The sequence below is a fragment of the Leguminivora glycinivorella genome, chromosome 19 (genome assembly GCF_023078275.1).
Source record: "Leguminivora glycinivorella isolate SPB_JAAS2020 chromosome 19, LegGlyc_1.1, whole genome shotgun sequence".
NCBI lineage: Eukaryota > Metazoa > Arthropoda > Insecta > Lepidoptera > Tortricidae > Leguminivora > Leguminivora glycinivorella.
This window is the reverse complement of record NC_062989.1, coordinates 1,578,432-1,603,373: the sequence shown is the minus strand read 5'-3', so window position 1 is coordinate 1,603,373 and position 24,942 is coordinate 1,578,432. Positions and strand designations below refer to the sequence as shown.

General features: G+C 36.6%; 1 protein-coding gene across 1 annotated transcript in view; it reads right to left on the bottom strand.

Annotated features, from left to right (window-relative positions):
* The window catches only part of LOC125236718 (bicaudal D-related protein homolog), a 191,787-nt gene that overhangs the window by 59,008 nt on the left and 107,837 nt on the right, over nt 1–24,942 (bottom strand). Inside the window, exons 2-5 of the mRNA XM_048143638.1 lie at nt 16,962–17,102; nt 9,690–9,845; nt 8,792–8,965; nt 5,981–6,230 (exon numbers count right to left, since the gene is read on the bottom strand). Coding sequence (XP_047999595.1) covers nt 5,981–6,230; nt 8,792–8,965; nt 9,690–9,845; nt 16,962–17,102 — 721 coding nt within the window. The remainder of the gene's footprint in view (nt 1–5,980; nt 6,231–8,791; nt 8,966–9,689; nt 9,846–16,961; nt 17,103–24,942) is intronic.

Sequence of the window (24,942 nt, the reverse complement as noted above, 5' to 3'; positions counted from 1 at the left end):
TCTCTCAACCCCTTTTTGCCAAGAGTGGCACTGAAACTTAGTAGTTAATGTGCTCTGCCTACCCCTTTATGAGATACAGGCGTGATTAAATATGTACCAATATTAGAAATTAAATTATTCCGCGTCGATAGGCTTTAAGAGACCTTTAAACGACGCAAAACTCTTAGAGTGACCTTGTAAAACGGAATAGGAACAATAATTTTACTAACTCCTTCCAACTTTCCATTTACATGTTTACCAACATCGGCATCGACTGTGCCACCGCGAGCCATCTCCAACACCGCGGGTTGGCATTATGTACACTCAACAACACAACTAGAATACAAAGTGCTAAAAGTATGTATACAGAACTTTATTGCCTGTACATTAAGGTGTGTGTATATATTTTTGACACTTTGTATTCACATCTGTGTCGTTGACTGTATATTTCTACGCCATGCAAATGCCGGAATAAACGGGGTCACAATTTGAGGGTCACCTACGTACCCCGGAATTTTGCATGAGGGGATGTTTTACACTATCCAATCCAAACGCTATTTGGGCTTTATAAGCCCGTTTTAGTATTGGAGTTTATTCTATACATTTCAGCGCCACGCCATATAAATAGGATAGGTCATGAACTCATGACATGACTTGAGTTCTGATCTTTTAGAAATAGATCGAACAAATGGACATGTTTCTGGTCAATTTTATTTTTAGTCCCGTGTTCTATATGTGTTAAATAGGATGGTTGTTATGGTACGTAAGTAACACTTGTACCTGCTACTTAGGTATTCGTTACAGGACCTACATTGGTTTGGCCGATCTAGTAAGTTTTAGTTAAAGTCTCATAATAAGTGAAAGCAATGGTACTCTTTGCCATCTTCTATGCAGATTACGATCAAAGTAAGATCAAGATTCAGTTCCAACGAATTATATGGAGATGATCTACTTTTGCTCGACAGACCTAAACAAACAAGAAACAATATAATTGACTATTCATACAGGTCATACAGCTGCTTGTAAAATTGAAAGTCTTACTAACAATGAGTCAGATTGTACCGTACCATTACAGTACCTAACAAACGCATGTACAACCATTCAGGAAGATGCGATAAGAGTATAAGTATCCCAAATCTAAACGGTCTTGTTACGCAAAGATTAGATCACTGTCGTGCCACGCCATACTTTATCTAGTGCTATAGTCTATGGGGCTATAAAGGTCGCGAATCTATTCGGCACGCGTCATAGATTCAGTGCCCTACTAACACTCACGCAACTTTAGCGGAAGCCACTTGATTAACGCGTTTATATTATACGCAACTTGTGATACCTTACTTTGATGTTTTTTAGCACGATATCTTGAGTTGAAAGACTAGGTCGATAAAATCCACTCAAACCGTATAGCATAAAATAATAGCTGATCGACAACCAATATATGTAAGTATGTCGATATTCGATAATCATTGCAGTCATAATCACGCTCGTAGCATTCTCTAAAATAATAACATACCTATAAACTTTAAAGTTGTTTTTTGAACATATTCCTAAAGTCTACTCCTCAAGGAACATTAAATTACATTTTTACTTTAAATTTAATCCGTATACAATTAATCTGTAACTACTAGTACGTTACAGCTTTCAGTTACATTTACACGAACAAAAAACACACTTTTATGCTCATAAACTCAAAATATTAGCGTGTTTACATATTTTTACCGCGGAATTCAGTAGATCAAACTAAACGCGACTGTATAAAACGGTTACATGTTTCCATGTAACTATTTGTACATTACAAGTGTTACAGCCATGGAAAAGTACCATTTATCGAACTACAGTAAGGAAACGAACTTTGTATTTGCTCCGTAACCTGGTTCTTTCGGCAATCGATCGGAAACAGTATGAGTGGAATGATTTGTTGGCATGCCATATTACAAACTGTTGAAACGTTACACTCATAATTTAAAGTCGAATTAATTGTGTGTAATAACTATGTAGTGATGCTCTGAAGCCCAAAAACAGATACCTACACGATTTTAAAATAAACGTGCGGTACGAAATAGGATATTGCAATACAAGTGCGAAACAGAACACAATACGACCAAGGAAGAAGAGTGTTCTGAATCGTCACAAGATAGGAATTGTCTTCTCACGACTTAAAAAACGGCACAAATATGATCACGTAGTTTGGGTATGTTCCCTTAAAATAAGTAGGAGAATGAGGTTGTCACCTCAAAAAATAGGGGAAGAAATACATGTGTTGGGCACTTATGGGTTAATACCGCTCTTAATAGTTGAAGCTACATTCATATCAACAATATTAAAAGAAATTAGACCTATGATAAATTTTATTTTAAAAGAAAAGTTAGATCTCATTTAGGGTACTTATCAAAATTATTTACTTATTGCCTCATAGTGTATTGTATCCCATACATGTATGGCTGACGATAGTTCTACATAGTTACATTGTCATACATTTTACCATTTAACAATACACAGATAAACTAGCAGTGACAGTAAGAGCAAACAAAACGCCAACAACACGACCAAATTTCAAAACGAAATAAGTACCTTCTACTTTCACAGAGTAACGACTTTTAATACTTGCAATACTTAAAACAATGGTCGTACTTGAAAGAACTAACAATACTACAGCTGTTCACACGGATTACTACGTCAGAGTGCAACAAAATAACGTAATACGTAAATTAAAGCAGGCTTTCAAAAAGAAAAGAGGCGAGGATTTTAAGAAAATTTGTTTCAAAAACTAACAATGCTTCGGTTACAGTGTGGCGGTGAGTAGGGCATAGTAATTTGGGGTATCGTGTCATATTAATATTAAACATTTTAGAACGTAAATCAATCTGATACTTGTCAAAACTATCGCTGGATCCAACTATGATGTCGGTCAAATAGTTTAAAACTCTATGCAATGTTTCGTATAATGTATAAACTAAACAGTTCTATCACATAGTAAAAGTTAGTTTGTAGAAAGTGTACCTAATGAATTCTACATGTATCTAATGTACATATACATTTAAGTTCTTCTCTTTCCGCACAGACCCTATAATAATGGATAGTGACTGAGTAACTATGACACCTTAATCTTATGGTAACTAAGTTCAATATTGTAATCATTAATTGTATGAAATTACATTATAAAGTTTCAAAATTCATCGCATTCGCAATAAATACGAGTTTACGACTAATCAAGGTTCGAGTGCTATTTTCATTGTCCGTGGAATCGCCGACATTACTCAATGCTACCGAATTGTCGGATTTAAGGTTTTGCAAGCTGTAATGATATTGTGTTGATAGGTATTTTATTTTCACAAAATTATAAGTACTAGCACAGAATATATAATAGTACAAGTACAGAAGGCTCACTCCTTTGATGTTCACAAAACGCCGCCATTCTAAATTCTTACCTACATTAACAAACAGACCGCACGCGTGCAGACGACATTGAATTCTATTGCGCCGCGCGAAGGTCGTCGCCACTGAATGGGCCGCGAACTCGCGGCCGCCGGCATGTACTTGTAACGCGGCGAAAGGGTTGCGGAGTGAGCCGCCCCTGGAGATGTAGTAGGAGATGGCGGGACGACTTGGATCGCTTCCTTAATAGTTGGCCTTAAACTGCCCAAGATTGGGAAGATTGGAAAAAGAGGGGAGAGGCCTTTGCCCAGCAGTGGGACATAACATCAGGCTCCCAATAATAATAATAACTACCCTTTACATTACCGTTTTTACCCGGTGTACCCCTTACATTTCATTAAAGTGTCGAAAGGGCCTCTACGTGATGGCTTCGGCCCCGCGCACGCCTCCCAAAGGTCCGGAATACCATTGTTCCGTGATGGGAAAGACATACAAATAACTACTATGAGCGGAGACAGGATAAAACGTAGTTGGCAGGACTATCTCGTCATTAACAGCAAAGGGTGCACTATTCATATTTGACATACGCATTTTGGCACAAGGAGTCCTTGTCCAACTCGCCAGCAGTTAGAACATTGAAATAGGCTCGATTATTAAAATGTTCACTTTTCTATGGGGTCTACATATTCCATTGAAAGTAGAGTAATACTATAATTAAGCGTACTAATGTTGCATCTTTAACACTTTAAGACAGATCAATAAACACGGACGCATTATCGTACATTACTGCGCAATCATTACAAAATCGAAAACGGTTTCCACGTAACGCAGTGGCGTGTTAGTACAGTTTGTATCAGCCGCACTGACTATACGTATAACTTATACCTTTGAAATAAGGTTTATTTTAGGTTAAGTGTTAATGATGGTACTAACAACAAAACAAGGAACTGATCAAAGATAGATGTTACGGTCGTGGCAGTAAGGTTCACAATTGAAACTGGGGCAATGATGGCGACATTAAGTGTATGGCGTGGCGTTGGTGGTGAATAGGCTGCTTTTGGGGTTAAATTTTTGTATCGAGGACAACTTTTCGTTTCTTATGCGTGCTAATTACTTGTAAACTTGTACAGATATCGGATGTATTTGAGGTATAACTATTATAAGCAGAGATCGGACGGATTTGCGACATTCTTAGTGACTTACGTCATTTTAATGACTTTTAGTATGAGATGACGCACAAAAATCCGATCTCTGATTATAAGTACACCATAACTAAATATACTGTATTTCTATGTCCTAACTTGTCTTATGTACAATAAAGTGTTTACATACATAAGTTAAGGAAGAAGAAGGAAATGATGGAGGACCTTTTGAGGAGGAATATACAGCAAATACTAATGAAAGCACTCTAAAACTAACTTAGTATTATTGCTATACATTGCGATGGATCGATGGTATTTATACGCGTTGAATCTTTTCTATTCTAACCTGATTTACTTATAAGGACAAATGCGGGCTTTCAATAATACGGTATGTTAAAATACGTGGAAAACGTAACACGTTTTAAGACACGTCTCTTTTCGTATAAAATTTATTCCTCCATTTTTTCGTTGTTCTTAATGATAAGGGGGAATACCATTACATACGAGTATCTTCTTACAAGTTCGGACAGATTAGAAACCATCTTACTTCGCATGACAGTTGTTAGTTGTATTTTAACGCCGAGTGTGGAATTGAAAAACGAGCAAGTGAAAGGATTCTATAGTTGAACCACGAGCGAAGCGAGTGGTTCGAGAATAGAATCCTGAACTTGCGAGTTTTTTAACACACGAGAAGTAAAATACATTTGCACCCGAGTGTAACACAAAACTTTTCCCCTCACTATAGCGAGGAAACTACAACGCAAAAAATGCGTTTATCACTGCTTCCAGTAGTTCCACAGGTGGTAAATCATCTTTATTACCAGATTCACCTACTTTTATCAATTTTAAAGCAGTTAATTTGATTTTATTCAAGGTCAAATTACTTTACCCACTAGTGGATAAAATGCGTTTTTACCCGCTAGTATTAAAGGACAAAACACGTGTTTCCGAAGTAGTGAGGGGAAAATTAAATAATATGGCCCTCCGTAATGTGCAAGTGTCGATTTCTGAGCAAAGTTTTGCATAATATCCGCAATTTTTTTTTTCAACCCCTCAATTTTTAAGATTGTCACTGGAACTTGAGCAGTTTCACGTGTTCTGCCTCCTTTTGGGAATACAGGCGTGAGTTTAGGTATCTGTATGCACCCTTGAACATTTTAAAAACAAAAAACAGCACAATTTTGTCTACATAAATCAGCACGATATGTGACGTTATCTGGGTAAAGGGACCTTATTGTCGATGGCGCTTACGGCGTTATGAGCGATGCTCGTATACGAATACGATGCCGCGGGACGTAAGCGCCACCGACAATAAGGTCCCTTTACCCAGATAATGTCACACATCGTGCTGATTTATGTAGACAAAATTGTGCTGTTTTCTGTTTTTAAAATGTTCAAGGGCGCATACAGATACCTAAACTCACGCCTGTATTCCCAAAAGGAGGCAGAACACGTGAAACTGCCTTATAATGAATATATCTTACCTGAGTCGTCATCATGGCCTGTATTCAGCTGCAGGGACAGCGCTCTCAGCTGCTTATACACCTGAACCGCCTCCTTCCGCAGCCAGCCATCATCATCATCATCATCCGGCTCGGTCTCCATCTCAGCGTGGAGGGACCGAGCTGATTCGGTGACGTCTGTGGTGTCTGGGGTCCCGATCCGCTCGGCTAACGTGTCGTGGGAGCGCTGGAGGCGCTCCAGCTCTTTGAGTGTGTTGTGGTAGAGATGTTCCTGCGGGAAAGATTAAAGTCACTATTGTTCCACAAAAATAAGAGATCCATAGATACTAATATTATAAATGGGAAAGTGTGTCTGTTTGTTTGTCCGTCTTTCACGGCAAAACGGAGCGACGAATTGACGTGATTTTTTAAGTGGAGATAGTTGAAGGGGATGGAGTGTGACATAGGCTACTTTTTGTCTCTTTCTAACGCGAGCGAAGCCGCGGGAAAAGGCTAGTTTATAATAAAGTAAAGGAAGAACCAGACAGTCTTATCGCTGTAAGCGATCTAGACAACCTTAGGGTAACAGGATATAAAGAAAGAGGAGAAATTGAAGATGAATAAAGTGGTACAAAAAAACACGGGCGTGAGTGGCCCCTTCCACGCTGGGCGCTGTGAGGGCTGTATCAGGTCGCGCCCCATCCTTGTGGGGCGGTCTTACGTCGACGTTTTGGGGATGACTGGGCCTTCTGGTCAGTGCTAGCCCCACCGCTACCGGCCGTTATCTAACCCCCTAGTCTGGTGATACCGTTCGAGCGGGGCCAGGTTTTGGGGCCGCAGTGAAGGCGACCGGCAGCTCGGGCTAGCGTGGGTGTGGTGATGTACAAAACATTTAATGTTTTCAGCTATTTGTATCCTATCAATTTTCATTGACTGTAGTCATTATATCAACTCGTTGGACCGTATAAAATTTGAATTGATGTCGACATAAGTTTCAACTTCTTTGAAATCATCATAACGCACGTGCTCATTATCTCTTAAATTTAAAGTACTTATTACCAATGAAATTGAAAGATGTTTCCATTAGTACAAAATCAATCAAGGTAAAGCAAAGATTGCAGTTACAATTTGAAGAATGATAAAACATAATCAGGTCAAGGTAACGCTCAAGTTTCAGATCTCAACCAATAAGATAACGAACTGGATAACAGCTACTAACTGCAATTACACTGATTTTTTAAGTAAAGTACCCCTTATTTGAAGACAAAATTGCTTTTTCTATGGTATGAAAGACCTGATTTTAGAATAAAGTAAGGCATAATGACGTCATTGCTTAATGTACTCAATCGTTGTAGATGAGGTTTTAATTGCAAACAGATGGTTCTAGACTTTATTTTTGATAGATAAGCAAAGAAAAAGTAATACTTACATGTAATACATTAATTACTTGTTTATAATGTGTTAAATTAAAATGAAAGGGAAAGTAGTAGGTAAACAAAATAAAATCATTAACAGAATAAATAATTCATATAAACCTTACAGAGAAGAGAACCAAATAATATCAATTTTTAACCTATAGACCGTGAAGGTGATAACCGATTCAGTTTTAGACAAGCAAACAAAATAATGCAAGTGATAGTAAATTGCTGTTACGCAGTACATTTGAAAGGTGCTACTTAGAAACTTACTTAAATATAATATGTCCCCGATTGTAATATACATCAGTGTCATCAAGATTGTGTATATTGCGGTTAAGAAGAAGAACCAGCAGCCTTGACATTACAATAATGAAACATCTAGAAAGTCAAATCCAAAATTCCATTTCAAATAATGGCATGCGTTGAATTACTTTTAACCAAACTCTGAAAGATGATTCTATGATCTCAATCAAGATCAACAATCATATAATAAATTTATTGGTTTCGTAATATCCTCACTAAAGCAATGGTATCTTATCAGATCTCTGACAGTTCGAGCGTGGCTGTCCATGACTGCATCTCGAGATAAACGGTCCATGACTGGATCACGAGATAAACGTAATGTTATCAGATCATACTCTATACAGATGTCGACAATTTGCAACGTATTTTGTATTCTAATTTTCCAATTAACGCCACGGTCACAAGTCACAAAGAAGGAATTGTTAATAATGACTAATGAACTAGCATGAAGTAGGTAATTCTAAATCGATTCCCAAAAATGTTTTTGATATGATAACGGAACAAAATAGCTATTTAATAGGGCCAACACTTGCACTGTGTATCTGCTCAAAGGTTAAACAAAACGTATAAAAGTGTCATTCTCATCATTCAGTACCTACTAAACCAAGACTTGACTGCTTCATTTTGTGATAGTTAACTCAATTAGTTCCAAAACACAGTGGTACAATATTTGCTTCTAGAACAATATCTATTTCTCCCTTCAAAACGCTGAATATTGCCAAATGTGAGCAAATTATCATCATCATTATTACTAAAGACACGACTGGAGAAATAAAACTAGGAAAGCAAACCCTAGGTTCCAAACTCCGAAGTAATAGCGAAGGACACTTGACTGGTATAATCGGTAAGAAGAGAAAGATAGAAAGTAATGGACTAATTTGAACAGATCTCGCATGCGAGTTTCTTTACAATGCGGCATTTGATTAGTCTACTGAATTGTGGACGTCTCAATTGGTCCGCAATCTAATAAAATGGCATGCGAGTTCGCACACCGTCTAAATGAAACTGAAAAAAGCTATACTTGTTATTTAAGCCTCTCAAGAGCCACAATCCTATCGTTCAGAACCAAATCTAATTTGAGCAACAATGTCACACATGATCCTGTGGAGGAATGTTACTTTGTTAGTCTTACCTGTTCCTTGAGTTGCCTCTCCAGAGCCACGATCCTGTCGTTGGCCTCTTCCAGCTGTTGCATGAGGTTCTCCTTGTCCTGCAAGGACCCCGTTAGCCTCCGTTCCAGGTCTGCCTTCTTGTCGCTAACCAGAGCCAGCTCTGCTTTGAGCGATGATAGACTGTGTACGTGGTCCTGTTGAAAATGACAAAATTAAGTCAAAAACGGGAGCAGGATGGTTCGACTCGTTCGGTTAAGGTAGCAGGGAGCCGACGGATAAGAGCTGCGCAAGATCAATCGTTGTGGAGATCCCTGGGGTCTATGTACACTTGTTTAGCAGTCGACATCTTTCGACGGATATAAGTGATGACTAATGATGTGAAGATGATCAACTATTTTTTTTAAAAAGCTTTAAAAAGGAGGAACTTATCACTTTTAATAGTACCTACACTGTAAATGAGTTACAAAAAAAAATCAAGAAATAGAATATGATGTCAAGGTATTATCCAGGACTCCTTTCAGTGATGAATTGATTATTTTTACTTAGACTTTTATACCTATGTAACTCCCGAACCGACGAACCGATTTAGATTTCGATTTGTTTGAAAGCTGAATTAGTCGAAGTGTCCTGAACAATGTTTGATGGAAATCGGTAGGTACACTATCATCATCCTCCTTGCGTTATCCCGGCATTTGCCACGGCTCATGGGAGCCTGGAGTCCGCCTTGACAACTAATCCCAAGGTTTGGCGTAGGCACTAGTTTTACGAAAGCGACTGCCATCTGACCTTCCAACCCGAAGGGTAACTAGGACTTATTGGAATTAGTCCGGTTTTCTCACGATGTTTTCCTTCAGGTACACGATGTCAGGGTTTTTTTTTTAATTTAAATTTTGTGTTTAGGTTAATATTATTGCTCACCTGCAGACTCGTCTTCCTCATGGAACACTGGTCCTTCAGCCCCTCCAGCTGGGCCATCAGCTGTTGTTCCGTCGCAGAGGACTCTTTTAGCTGTGCTGTCAGGCGCGAGTTCTGTGCCGTCAGCTCGGCGATGAGGCTGGCTTTCTCTTCATCCCGCTGTTGGAAAGAGATGGAATAAGAATTAGATACGTTTCATAATAATGCATACTTCTTCTTCTTCGTGTAAAGGGATCAAGTAAAACTACATTTTGGTTTGCCAATGCTTAGCCACTTCAAGCCCTCGAGGGGTAGCCCTTAAGAGATCTTCTTCAGTACACGTTGTTGAGCACCGGGGACACTGTCTCATATGGGGGGGGGGGGGGGGGTTCCGCAATTTTGCGGGCCGCGGGCAAAAGCTAGTCTGTACTGTAATAAACTAATAAACTATTGACCAATACGGGTAAGTGTTCCATACGGGGAGAAGTATCATTCATCACACAAAAATGCCCTTATCGGGATTCGAACCCATGCATGCAGGCAGGGTCACTACGCGCTAACCCAGACCGGTGTTTATAATTGTCTAATAGCAGCATATTGTAATAAACCTAAACTTAATAAATTTTCTGATGCACCTCGTTAGCTCGTTAAAAAGTTTTGACGGCGACGAAAGCAAAGATAAACTTACTTCACTAATCATACTATCACATGCAATCATTTTACTTTAATTTGTATATTTTACTGAGGTGTTGCAAAATAAAGAATATTCTATCTATTTATAATACCTACTGAATAGTTACATAATTATATTTAAAACAATTGAGTCCGTATGTATGCAAAATATATTTATCATCATATACCTCTATATACATTATGTAATTTAAAAATGGACAAAGACCCAATTAATTAGAGGTGTACCTCAAGGTACTATCCTTGGGTCTAATAAAAAGAACTATCACAAAATTACAGTCTGCGAAAACTGCCAGAATACTCCATTAATCTTCAGTAAATGTCTCTAATTACCCAATTTCAGATAGCACAGGCCGTTAAGATTTCTAATAACAGCCCTTGGTTTCAAAACGTGGTTTATGCAAGTCCATCCGAGATCCGAACCTTAAAATCTTGATCTAAACATCAAGCGTGGTTAATCGTATTAATGGGTGTAACTAATTTCGTCTTATCCACCAGTGGATAGTAGCTTTTATATTCTTGTAGACAACGTTGAGATTTGCGTGGATTTGCTTTGCGAAAGAGTTTTTTAACAAGACAGTCTGGAGGACGTCGCAAGCCGTGACGGGTTGCGACATTGTCGGCACAAGATATAGAAGAATTGCATAATCAGGTAAACAAATATTGTCAACGTGATTTTAATTGGGATCAGGTATGTTTTCTTGGTATACATTACTAAAGTTCCAAAGTACTAGACGTTACCATATGCCTCATTTTTCAAGGCGCATTCATAGTAGGGTCAGATCAGAGTGTAAAGGTGTTAAGTAAACGTCATAATTTCATATTAGATATTTGACGTTTAATATACACTTCACAGGTTATGTTGTCAAAACTCTGTCTCTTTAGAAACAAGATTCAACAATTTATTTATCTTTAATAAATACAATGATAATAAGTAACTGTATCAAGAATACAAATAAGTAGAGAAAATATTGGGCCATAAATTTAATATCAGCGAATTTAGGAACATCGTTAAAGGTGAAATCTCTGTCGCTCATAGTTTAAACAAATACCGGTAGTTCTAATGATTAAGGATGTATTTACAGAAGGAAAACAAACATCCCGACATCCTCTGTCGATTGTCGACGACCAGGGACAGTGCGGTTGTTTCGACACCCGACGACAATTTAATAATGATCATGTTCCACGACCAATTTGGATTCGGAAGGTTATTGCAGAAACTTAGCAATATATAATGCAATAAACTTAATAATATAGGACATTGTAACAGAAGTTAAGTAAATAAATATCAATAAAACCAAATTAAAGTTTGACATGCAAAATAATCTAACGACTGACAAAAGATGGATGGATGATATGTGTGAAAGAAGCCTCAATATATATTTTATGGCTATTATGGACTAATACAAATGAATGAAGAAATTAAGAGCAACGCGACAGTCATGAGTAATGATGTGCTGACCTCAAGTGAAAGGGAATAAGGGCATTGGAACGATGATAATGCTTAAAAACACTCTGCTTCCTAAATACTTGTGGCCTTGCGTCAGCTCTTTGGGCGAAAGACATTCATAAAATCGCGAGGCACTTCTGAATGATACCAGGTCAGAACTGGGAAATCGGGCTCAGAAAGACAAGCCTATGCTCAGCAGTTAGGCGACTTGAGATTAAGATGATGATGATGGTGATATTGAAATGCTTTTGACAAAATACAAATCAGTAGCTAGACAAAACTCCAAACGATTTAATTGACACTTAATTGGTCAAGTTAATAGAAACAAACATAAAATAACAATTAAATATTTCGTTACAACTCCCAATAGTGCTGTTAGATCCAGCAAGCCCATTATAAAGTAATTTATGGGTGTGTAACATTGACCGTGTGGTTTGGGGACAAATACGTGGAAATTACGCAATTTGAATTATGAGGCTTGCCCTTGACTGAAACTGTATGTCAGCTTGCGTGGAAATGTATATGGAAGTTGATGGAAGTTGGGCTTATAAATATTAGGTCATACACGCAGATCCATTTTAAGCTTCGTATGTTTATTATGTACATAGTTATGTCGTACTACTAAGGTGACTCGACCAAATCGGGCACTCATAATTATTAGAAGTAGAGAACACTTAATAATCCAGTAACTTTATACATTTTGTAGTATGCGTCAAATCCGGTAGTTCTGATTTTTCTAGTTACTGTACTATAAGTCTAACACGCCAAGGAATTTTCGAATGATTCCTTTGCGTTTATGGCCAGAGAGTATTTTAAATAAATTTTCAATTCACGCATACCATCATTATCAACTTTTTGGCAATGATTTTGCCATGTAGATATGATAATTTTATCTTAGATTGCAAATTATTCGTAGTTGACTGAAGTCATTCAGAGGGGTCGTACTCTATTGTTTATGATAAAGGAATCAAACGAACGAACACACTAAATGCCTTATAGTAAGCTATTGTCAAAGGAACCCACGACACAACCTAGAGAGCTTGTAAGTGCGTTGCCAACCTTTAAATGGGAGTACACAGTACAGTCTTTCCATTTCTTTTCTTGATCCATACAGGTTGTGCTAGTCCGGTAATAGACAGAGGGTACATTAAAATAGAAAAGAGTAAAGCGAGACCTCCATTAATCGAAACACATTGTTCGAAACGTGTAAACGTACACGTTTGGCTTCAGCAACCCCCTCAACTGCGTCAATCGGATTACAGTCCCCGAAATGCTAATTACCTAGAAAAGTGACTGTAGGGCTTCTGCTGGAATCGACATTGTTGTAATCCCTTGTGAATCTTTACTAAGTCTAACATCTGTACTTTGCATGTCAGTAATCTCTTTGTGCTAAATTGTTTCCATTTTCCTATTTTACACTCTTCGTTTTCAAACAAACGAGCAATATCAGAAGGTTTGAGATGATACAGAAGGGGTCAATTCTCCATACAAACGTTCTCGGCTATATCCTCCCTGGTGTTTGAAGATAAAGCAATGATTTTTTCAACACAGATTATTTTTACTTGTGTCGGACCGTTTTAGTTTAAAGCCCATCAAAAATTTACAAAAACGGCGTTATTGATTATGGCGTAAAAAAAAGGTGTGGTATTCAAAATTGGTGACAATTGACCAAAAAAACTAAACGGTCCGACACAGATTATTTCATTGTTCTTCAGATTCTCAAATTATGTTACGATTGATTAAGTTTTGAAGGAGGAAACAGTCGAGAGCGGAATCTCGATTTTAAAGATTTTTTCGTAATATCTTTTAACTGAGTTGTCCTCAATGGACAATGTTTTTTCGTAATATCTTTTAACTGAGTTGTTCTCAATGGACAATGTTTTTTCGATAAATCTATTTAATACCACTAGTATATTAAACTAGAATTCCCCAACTGAAAGGGGCTCCTTTCCATTTTAGCATTTTCGCTCCTGTAGCGTCTTTATGACAGTTGTTTTAACAAATATTTGTACTAAATGTCTTATTATTTCCTAACATCGTTGTTTTTTTAATTTAACGAAAGACAAAATTTATAATCAAAACGTCCTCTTTTACGTCAGAGGACTCGGACCTTAAAAAATAATGTACCGAGGCGAAATTATTACCTAGCTACTTCCTGCAACTGACTGCACCTATTGGCTCCATCATCAGCTACATGATGTTTCTAACACACTATCCCTTGTGTATGTACCCCCTCGAGTACTCTTTCCATCATTAAGTTTTTCCTAGTTTGAATACTTACTGTCCGAAGCCATGGTGTTCAATATCATATGTATTTTACCCCTTCGTGTACTCTGTTCATCATTTGTATTTATCCTTTCGAGTATACCCTTTTCATTAAGTTTCTAACCTCGTTTGTATACTGTCCGAAACCAACAATGGGTGGCCTTGGCTCGGTTCGCGCGATAACCGAGCCTCGATGCTAATCATTTCGGCTTTTTGTCGAACGGCCAAGGGTAATACCTGTACATTGTTTTAGCTTTGGGGTAATTGTAGTCTGGTCTTTGTTTAACTTGTTGGACGACAAAAAATTCCTTCCTTCCGACTATAAAAGGTACCAAGTAAATTGACTATTTTTTTTTCAATTAAATAGGCAACTTTAATTTGTTTAGTATTATTTAATTCATTACCATTAATGGCATCAGTTTTCTTGCGGACTAGTTTAAGAACTTGAGCATTTAATGATGCCAAGATTTAGCGCACCTACCTATGTATATTAACAATATGTACACCTAACAATTCATTAGATAATTACGGTCACGGATAGTATCTTTTCACCTTATACACATTTATGGGTCTATTATGTATTTTAGAGATGCTGATAAGTAATTTTATTTCAAACATAAAGTCAGAACTGCATTACCTAAGTGCAACGACCAGATGTAATAGTATGCAATTGGGTACACCTTTTTAACGTAATACTAAGCAAATAATATCAAAATCGCGTGTGTATAATCCGTCTGGATCTAAACAATACTAAATAGTATATTTCATTTCTAGGGTATGTACACTGAGTGAATCATATATATAAGTAAGTACAAGTTTGCACGGATTTCATCTTGAAATTACGAGTTATGGTTTACGTTGCGAAAGACGGTGCAAAAAAGGAGAGAAGGGAACACATGAAAATGAAGTCTCAGTAAATGTGTTTTACCTAATTTTGATTTATTTAGGCATTGGCGCTAACCTATGATGTTAATAATGATACAAATCGTGAATTCTCTGATTTTTAAGGCACTGAGGATTTCTTTTCTAAGTGTTCCAATTTATTGTTCAAATCTCTATCTATATGTGAAGGTAACTGTGACTTATTTCGCTTTAAAAACGGGAGACTTTTTATAAAGGACAAAAATAAAAAAAACCGTCTTTAGAATGACTACATTACTTTTTATAATTTTTACTTTAAATATTTTCAAATACCTACTGTACTGTACTTTATAAATATTTGTAACTAATTTATTAAAATTCACTTTCTGAAATAGCTATTATAATTTTACGGAACTATTGAGTAATGTTAAGAAGATACCTATTACTCTGACTAATTTAATAACCATGCAATATTCGTTATATCAGAAGTTTATACTTAAATTTAAAAAAATAATTTGCATCGATTCGATTTACTGTGATTTTATGTCTTACAAATATTACAATAAGAGTGACTTCACATTACATTTATTTTCTTTTTATCTCTTTAGTTGTGAACGATTTTTGTCCAAGAAAGTTTTAACCGTAAACTTAAGACGAATCAATTTCTTTGACCTATGACCGCACTATTGTGATAAATAGCCGCACGTAATATCACAAAAAAAGAATTCGGGTTTTAGTCACAGTCTCTACAAAGAAAAACAAAAAAAACCGGCCAAGTGCGAGTCGGGCTCGCGCACAAAGGGTTCCGTAGCAGCAAATATAATAAACTTATTATGTCAATTTATACACCTGCCAAAATTACAGTTAAATCAACCTATCTCAAAAACTATAAGAGATACTTTGATCAAACCAAAAATCGTTGAAAGAGTTAATTAGCATGCATCACCTCTATTTTTTTTAGAATTTTATACCCCGTAGTTATAAAAATAGAGGGGGGGGGGACATACTTTTTACGACTTTGAGAGCTGATATCTCAAAAACCGTTCACTTTAAGAAAAATGTTTTTTAGAAAACTTTATATCATTTTAAAAGACCTTTCCATTGATACCCCACACGGGTATGTACATCGAAAAAAAATTTTCATCCCTCAGTTACATGTATGGGGGCCCCACCCCCAATTCTTTTTTTTACTATTTAGTGTCATAATTTTGTAGCGGTTCATACAACACATATTCCCATCAAATTTCATCACTGTAGTACTTATAGTTTCCGAGTAAATCGGCTGTGACAGACGGACAGACGGACAGACGGACAGACGGACAGACGGACATGACGAAACTATAAGGGTTCCGTTTTTGCCATTTTGGCTACGGAACCCTAAAAAAGATGTGGTCTTGACAGCGTTTGCGCTTCAATTTTTTGTTATGGGTAAGAAGTGTTATGCAGTTTTGGATCAGTTGTAAACGAGGCAGAATGGAGATTTCTATATTTTGAACAACAATGCGATTGAAGCTTGACCAAGCGGAACATCTGCTAATCTATGGCGGAACCAACGAATCATAGGAGGTGTATATACATAACAGAAATCGGATGGACTTGGAGAACGAGGGTTTACTAGACAAGTACCTACTTATAACCTACTTTCAGAACCGCTCTGTACTGGCCAAGACTTATTTAAGTTTGATCTAACTAAATAAGAATAAAATACCTGTTTGACTGAAATGTCAAACAATCAATGTGAATCAAATGTCAATGTGAACTCTTTTTTGCTGTGTAGGTACTTAATACAGCAAAAACGAATGTACAAGTTTCTAAAGGGTTTGGCAACGCGCACGTGTCACCCCTTAAATTGCAGGCATCCATAGGTGACGGTGACCGCTTTCCATCAGGTGGACCGTATGCTTGTTTGCCACCGACGTAGTATTAAGAAAAATATCCTTGGAACAGGGCAAAAGACGACCTTAGTATTAAGATTATGACTGAATGTTTTTCAGCTTAAATCAATAAAATGTGCACAGATTATGAAATACCTGTTTGACAGAAGTATCCCTGGACCCGATTTTGGTGGTGAGCTCCCGAATGTCATTCTGTAGTTCCAGTATGCGCGACTCATATTCCCCCTGTGTCGTGTCCAACCGGCGGCGGAGCAGATGTTTCTCTTGCTCCAACTCCTGTGGAAGATGATGTATGGTTAATATAATATCAAAGGAAGTTTTTATACAAAAAATAATTTGGGGCTTTTCAACACGAGGTGTCTTTCAGGTGCATGAAAGTCATTGACATCTAAAACTCCAACAAGTCCGGTAAAAAGGACCTCGACTAAAGCACAAGGAATAGGAGATTCTCTTATCTGAATCCCTTATTCGATATTATAAGCATACATCGGGGTTTTGGGAGCGGGAATGATTTTCACTAGCCCAAAAAGGGTGAAAACGATGAACAACAGTCATTACTATAACATTTCTAGGTACATTTGGAGTCAGATACATAGTTTAATCATATTTCAGTAATTCAAGTTACTATAAACAGAGTTATAAATACACGAATTCATTCCCGCTCCCAAAACCCCGATGTACAGTCAGCAGCATAAGTAGCGTAGCGGGCAAGGTGTTCAAAATGAACTTGATACGATCTTATTTTTAAGACAATAAGAGCGTGTCAAGTTCATTTTGAACACCTTGCCCGCTACGCTACTTCTGCTGCTGACTGTATGTTGATAAGGATAACCACTTTGTTGTAGAATGTTGGTTCTACTCTACACATTTCAGTTCAATATTCATGAACAATATGAAGTTCATAAAACGATTTACTGTCAAGAAAAGCAAGCTATGTTCATATTAAGTGGATTTGGACAACGTGGAAAGCTGCCTAAGTTAATACTTAGAATTTACCGTACCGTACCGTACCGTAATCGGTATTCACTAAATTCTGTCTAAAAAAATGTTATTTCAATATTATTATGTCGATGATCTCGTATTATAAATACATCCTCATTTATGGAAATTACAAAAAAAGCTGTTCCATTGTACTTTTGATCCTTATTTACATAATTTACAAAACAAAAACAAAACACAATCGTTAGAAATAAAAAAATCCCCGCATATCAATGACACATTGTGACGTTGTCACCGCCAACATTACTGACATTCCTGAATAAATATCATAGACGAAGCCTTTCTTTCATAGACAATAGACGGGAAACGTACAGAAGTTACTTCCTCTGTCGGTTTTTTGCGGGAATCCAATTTGCCGATTTGATCTGATGAGCATTTGTTTTAAGAGGAAGACTAATTAATTCAAGTGCTTAGCAACAAAGGCCGTTTAAACTGTTCAAATGTGTACATTTGTCGGTTTGTCCTAAGTTTACGGTAAGTAAAGGTTCTATTAAAGAAATCTGCAAAACCATAAACTTTTTCATCATTTATTGGAGCAGCATGTATTTGGTTGTTTCGTTTTCTTTTGTCGTTCGTAATTTCATTGTTTTTTTTAATATCTTCTGAATCATCTTCTCACACAGTGTTTCCTTCTCCTACGCCTCATAATTTGTAAGAGTTTTCTTTTTTTCTACAATCATTTCTAATAATACTTCTGACATAACATGTAGGTACGTACCTCGATACGTGGTTTTGAACTTAGTATTTCTGTTACAGGTATCGGCACTAACTTCCAAAAAAGTGTCTTCGAAAATAATTCACTATAGTTTAGTTGTAATGTAACTGCTACCTAAAGCATGTTTATATGAGAACTAAAAACACACGCTAACGACATTGATCAAACTGCATAAGAAGAACAATTTTCCCGAAGCAATCACGATGTTAGATTATATCATTAGTTAACAAGTAGCAGTTATAAATTACTGTATGCAAGTGAGGTAATTGCCTCTCTTGAGAAGTTGAGACAAACTGGTGTGATTAGATGCGCGAGCGCCGGCATTTGAAGTTTAAACGTTTATTCTTGATTTGACATCTACTATCTAGATAGACTTATGTATTACGTATAACTCTGAAAATACTGTACTTATTAAACCCATATGTTTTAGTGAGAACATCTAAGGGGGTATACCCACTAGAATGTTGTTTTATGTACTGTTTGTTTACAGATATTTTGGTACTGCCTATTACAGATTTATGGTGTATAACCAAAGAGTTGGATGGCTGAAAAGATCGATGCGGAGTCATTGTTTACCTGTCTGTAATACTCGTATTGCAATACTTAGTAATTTATTGTAAGAATGCATAACAACATACAGGGTCCTGAGCCGAAAATTTAGAACCTAAATAAGTTGACAAGTTTCTTGTACAAGGCAAGTAGATGGATTTAACAACTTATGAAGTGTATCTTCGCTAACCTTATACATACATATACCCATGATTTACGCTAGTCATGATGTGCACTGAAATAAATCGAAACTAAATCAAGATCAGGTTTCAGAACATTTGAATGCCGTCCAAGGCGAGACAGGAGTCAAGATCCGATCAGATACGCATTAGATAGGCTTATTGATGTTGTTTTCTATAATACTTCACTGATTGTGATATCTGGTATAGTATAATATTATAAAAAGACTTTGATATTCGTGCGTTTTACTTGTGATTAAGGTTACCTGAGGTAATGGCGTTACTTAGTGTAAATTCATCTTTTACAGATATTTTGTAACATATAGCCTAGCCCAGCATAGTATAACAAGTAAAAGTTAAAATATCGGTGATTATGATTGTACTTTGAACATTGGGTTAGAATTGTTCTAAAATATATCTATTCTTTCTTACTGAAATATCTTGCAAAGACGCATAATCGTATATAGCTCAGGTGACCTTATAAATGTTTCTGATCACTATTTACTGGAAATAATTATGTATAATGCTTACGTGTCTATTAAAATAAACAAGATTGTTTTTGTTTACAAGCCAGACAACGCACAATATACAAAATTAAGAGTAAATGATGTTAAACTTACAAATTGTAAGTAGTTCTGTAAACAGCTGGTTTCGATGTGAAACAAAAGAACATACGTCATTGTCTATGTTTGCCAACAATGCATTTGTGTAAACGTTCAACTTGTAGCTAGGTTTAAAGAACATTGTACTAGGAAATAGTACAGCAGTTGAGAATGTACCACGATTAATAAATTATTTTAGGTGAGGTGTTGATACGGTGAGTAAGTATTGGTTTAATAACATAATTCTTTTGACCAAAATACAAAAAAAGAAAAAATACTAACTCACAATTACTTAGACGATTAAATAATCATAAAAATAAAAGAGTCTCCAAAAAGCATGAAAAACTAAAGGACACTTTCAATTTGTAAACAGAAAAGAGTAATCGACAAACAACCACAATGATTTTACTCAATTTTTAATGTGAACATTTTATCCTCCTTGCATTATCCCGGCATTTGCCACGGCTCATGGGAGCCTGGGGTCCGCTTTGACAACTAATCCCAAGATTTGGCGTAGGCACTAGTTGTACGAAAACGAATGCCACCTGACCTTCCAACCCGAAGGGTAACTAGGCCTTATTGGAATTAGTCCGGTTTCCTCACGATGTGTTCCTTCACTGAAAAGCGACTGGCAAATATCAAATGACATTTCGCACATATGTTCCGAAAAACTCATTGGTACGAGCCGGGGTTCGAACCCGCGACCTCCGGATCGAAAGTCGCACGCTCTTACCACTAGGCTACCAGCGCTTAATGTGAACATGTATTCTAAACTAAATTTTACAAAGTTATAAAATGTTCACATTTTATAACTTTGTAAAATTTAGTTTAGAATACAATAACTTTCCCACAAGTTAAAACCCATTTTAAAACCACATATAATTTAGTTTGAATAATTTTCAATTCTTAAACACATCTTGTGCGTAGATTGCTGTCAAGAATAATTCACCTAATGCACTATATTTCTATACTGATGTCAAGTTTACACCACAATTATAACTACTTTCAAACGCAACATCCGTAACCATACACATACAATAATAACCCCAACAACAATAATATTATGACTTCAACTCCATTGACTCGTCAGTTCTCATCCCGTTGACATTTGAACAAAAAACCGTATTGTTATGAGTAAAAGTAACAGACAAGAGTTGAGAAAACGGCCCAGTTTTGAACTTAGATCTGTCAAACCTCAAAAAACCATTATAAGCAAGAGCTTTTACTACGTAGACCTTTTTATTATAACGAAGGCCTTATTGTACTGGTCTTTCAATGAGAATAGGTAGTTTATGGTTCAGATCTTCACATAAGTTGATAATGCAAGTGCCGTCTCTCAAGCGTAAGATAAGGCAAATTTCTAATGTCAAATTTTCTATTTTATAATTGTTTTGTTAACCATTGTTCTTGTATTTTATTGTAAGGAGCATGACTGTCTTATTTGGAGTTATTTTCGTCTTTTGTTCATTATGGTTCACATGTCTGAGGTTTAATATTACTTACCTGTTACTACAAGATCCAAGTTTTACAAAAAATGACACTGACAATAGACAGAAGTGACAGAACTGCTACAAATGAAGCAATAAATAAATAAAATATTATAGGACATTCTTACACAGATCGACTGAGTCCCACGGTGAGAGCTCAAGAAGGCTTGTGTTATGGGTAATCCAACGATATATATGTATAATATACAAATACTTATATACATAGAAAACATTCATCCAAACAACAAATCTATGCTCATCTGTGATTCGAACCCAGGACCGCGGCTTAGCAGGCAGGGTCACTACGCGCTAGGCCAGACCGGTCGTCAAAAGATCATCTAGAAATGGCATCTTAAAATAACTGAAGTCAATGACATCTTCAATTCCGTTTGTTAAGGCCTAGACAGACAGACAGACAGCATAGGTCAGGTAGAATAGTGAAAGTGCTCGCGATAGTCCGGTGCCCATGTGTGCTGCGCATTGCCATATTATGCAGGGACGGACTGAGTAAATAAAATAGCTTCTATAAACTTAGATTAGGCACCAATATCGTGTGGCATGAAAATAAAAAAAAAACTCGGGTGCCGTACCGCTAAACGGGTGTCGTGCAGTACCGTAAAAAAACTCGGGTGCTCGGGTGCCGTAATCGCTAGTGTGGCATGAAAAAAAAAACTCGGGTGCCGCCTAGTCCAAAAGTCATCAAAGGAAACTCAAAAAGCCAAAAGTCGTGTTGAATCCAGTCTTTCAAAGCAAGTACAGGTGTACTGCGAAAAGATTTGCCTTCGAATTGTTACGGAAACGTACGAACGTGTCATGCTATTTCAGTCAGTGGCAATACAAGATGTACTGACATTGACTGAACTAGCATGACAAATACGAACATTTCCGAAGGAAACCCTTTTCGCACGACATCTGTAGCTGTATGGATTGTAACTCATAAATAAATAGTAATTTATGATAATTATGATTTACATATTTAAATGAACATTCATCATCATTAACCATATATATATATCAATCGATGTAATTTCTATGCTGAAAATATTGGATCAATTTGGGAATGAGAATGCTGTGAATGCTCTGATTGCTGCATGTTAAAATAGTTTTTCTGATAATAATTATTCAGTATAATGAAAATAAAATAAACCATTTGTGTTGTTTATAGAGTAAAAAGTTACGAAAATATAATACATTTTTAAAACGTAGTCCGCCAGGAACAGCCGTGCACTACCACCACCCTAGTCCGTGCCTGTGCGCATTAGGCGCAATCGTGACAGACTCTTGCGCATGACATTGTGCGCATCCTAATCGATCATGTGCGCTCGTCTGTACGCAGTCTAAATATTATTTTCCAGTCCTTTGACCTGTTGAGATATCATTGCACATTTATTGATGGGACTTTCGTTATTTTTATAACATTAAAGAAATAACTAAACGTGTTCCACCGCAATTTACAAAATACATCCACAGCGCAGGCTTCGTTAAAGTATGTTACATTATGTCAAAATTGTCAAATACAAATTATACAAATCAAGTTATACACGATGATGTTCAACTACGGAAATTTTGGCTATCGTCTACATAACGTCAGTCAGAAAGCCACTTTCGAAAAAGTCGTTTGTCGTGACGGCAAGAACGCTTACAAGTCCTAGAAACGTTGACAAACTTTTCATATCAACCCAGAAGCGTTATCTTTATGAAATGTCTTACCTACTATCATAATTATGCTAGCCTCTTGTAAAAGAATCATCTTTTAAATAAAAGTCACAGGTCATCAACTCATCACATACCAAGATACTGCATCCCATATTTACATTGTGCCCAGGCATCGTAATAGTAGCCTAATGTCTACGGACATTTAAGGACATTTTGATGTGACGTTCGAGGACAAGAAGTGGTAGTCGTAATATTCGTAATGATAGACATTAGAACGTGTAATGTACCTACGCTAGACCTCAGTAAAAACAAATATAGAGGGTCAACCGGTGTACCCTTGTTTCGCCGACAAACTTTTCATCGAATATCATTTCATCGACAACAAATCATCGAAAGTTTAGTTCGAGTAAAATTGTTTCGAGTAATTTTGTTTCAACTACTATTTATTTGAAATTTTCTTAGTTATTATAAATACTATTCAACAAATATTGTTTCATCGCTGATTCGTTTCAAAGTACTTCAAATAGCAGAACTACAAAACATCGCAATTCATTTATTCGACGTATTATTACAATACTTTCTCATTTGTCGTACTACACGTTAATAGATGTTTCTATTCTAGGAAACTTCAAATTGTCGATTTTATCGTGGCACATCACATATTTACGTCCATAATTAAACTATGACCATTGGCTTAAATCCTAGAGTAGGTTTAGGTTAGGTTATAACTGTGGCCACACACAAAAACGACCGGCTTACAGAGTAGGTTTAGGTTAGGTTAGAACTGTGATCACACAGAAACAAACGGCTTACCGAGTAGGTTTAGGTTAGGTTAGAACTGCGACCTACACTACAACCAATGGCTTTTAAATTAGGTTTAGGTTAGGTTTGAACTGTGACCACACACAAGAACGACCAGCTTACAGAGTAGGTTTAGGTTAGGTTAGTACTGCGACCTACACTACAACCAATGGCTTTTAAATTAGGTTTAGGTTAGGTTAGAACTGTGACCACACACAAAAACGACCAGCTTACCGAGTAGGTTTGGGTTAGGTTAGAACTGTGACCAAACAAACAGTTTACAAATTGTACAATTTTAGAAAGAATCATAATTGAAATAATATTATGCGTAATGAATTGTATTTAATGTAAAACAAAATGAAATGAAAAAACACGAAATGAAATACCACGATGTAAAGTATACTCGGAGTAAGTTATCTATGAAATAAAAGTCTACGGTTTGATTTTACTTGTGTCGATTGTTCTATGATATGAACTGTCGATGAAATGAAATTATTTGAAACGTTGTCTTTGAAATAATATTCGAACAAGTGTCTGTCGGCGATTCAAGGGTAAACCGGGTCAACCACTTTAGTGCCAAGATTTTATTGACAGTCTATAATATGGACACTGGCTGAACAATTAAAAATATTTGAACTATTCGTAAATCTTACAAAAAAGGATCTTTGAATATTCAGTTCAAGGGACTGATGACGCTACCTCTGTACTAGAAAGAACAAATAAGCAATAAGTTGAAGAGTAAGAGCGTTTTCACATTATCCCATCTGATATATAGGATGTAGGAAGGATGTAGGATGTCAAAAGGAAATGACCATGATGCCGCCTTTAATAAAGAGATAAAAAGTAGCATACTTATGTCTCGCTCCATCCCTTCAACTATCTCCACTAAGAAAAATCACGTCAATTCGTGGCTCCGTTTTGTCGTGAAAGACGGACAAACAAACAGACACACACACTTTCCCATTTATAATATTAGTATTAATCGGTCCTTTATATCTGATCGGATAATGTGAAGACGCTAAAGCTAATTATAAACTTTAGACATATTACAACCACGATACAACGAATTGATATGTATACGGTAGGAAATAGACATAATGAAAATGAAATATTTATTTTTCAAGTAGG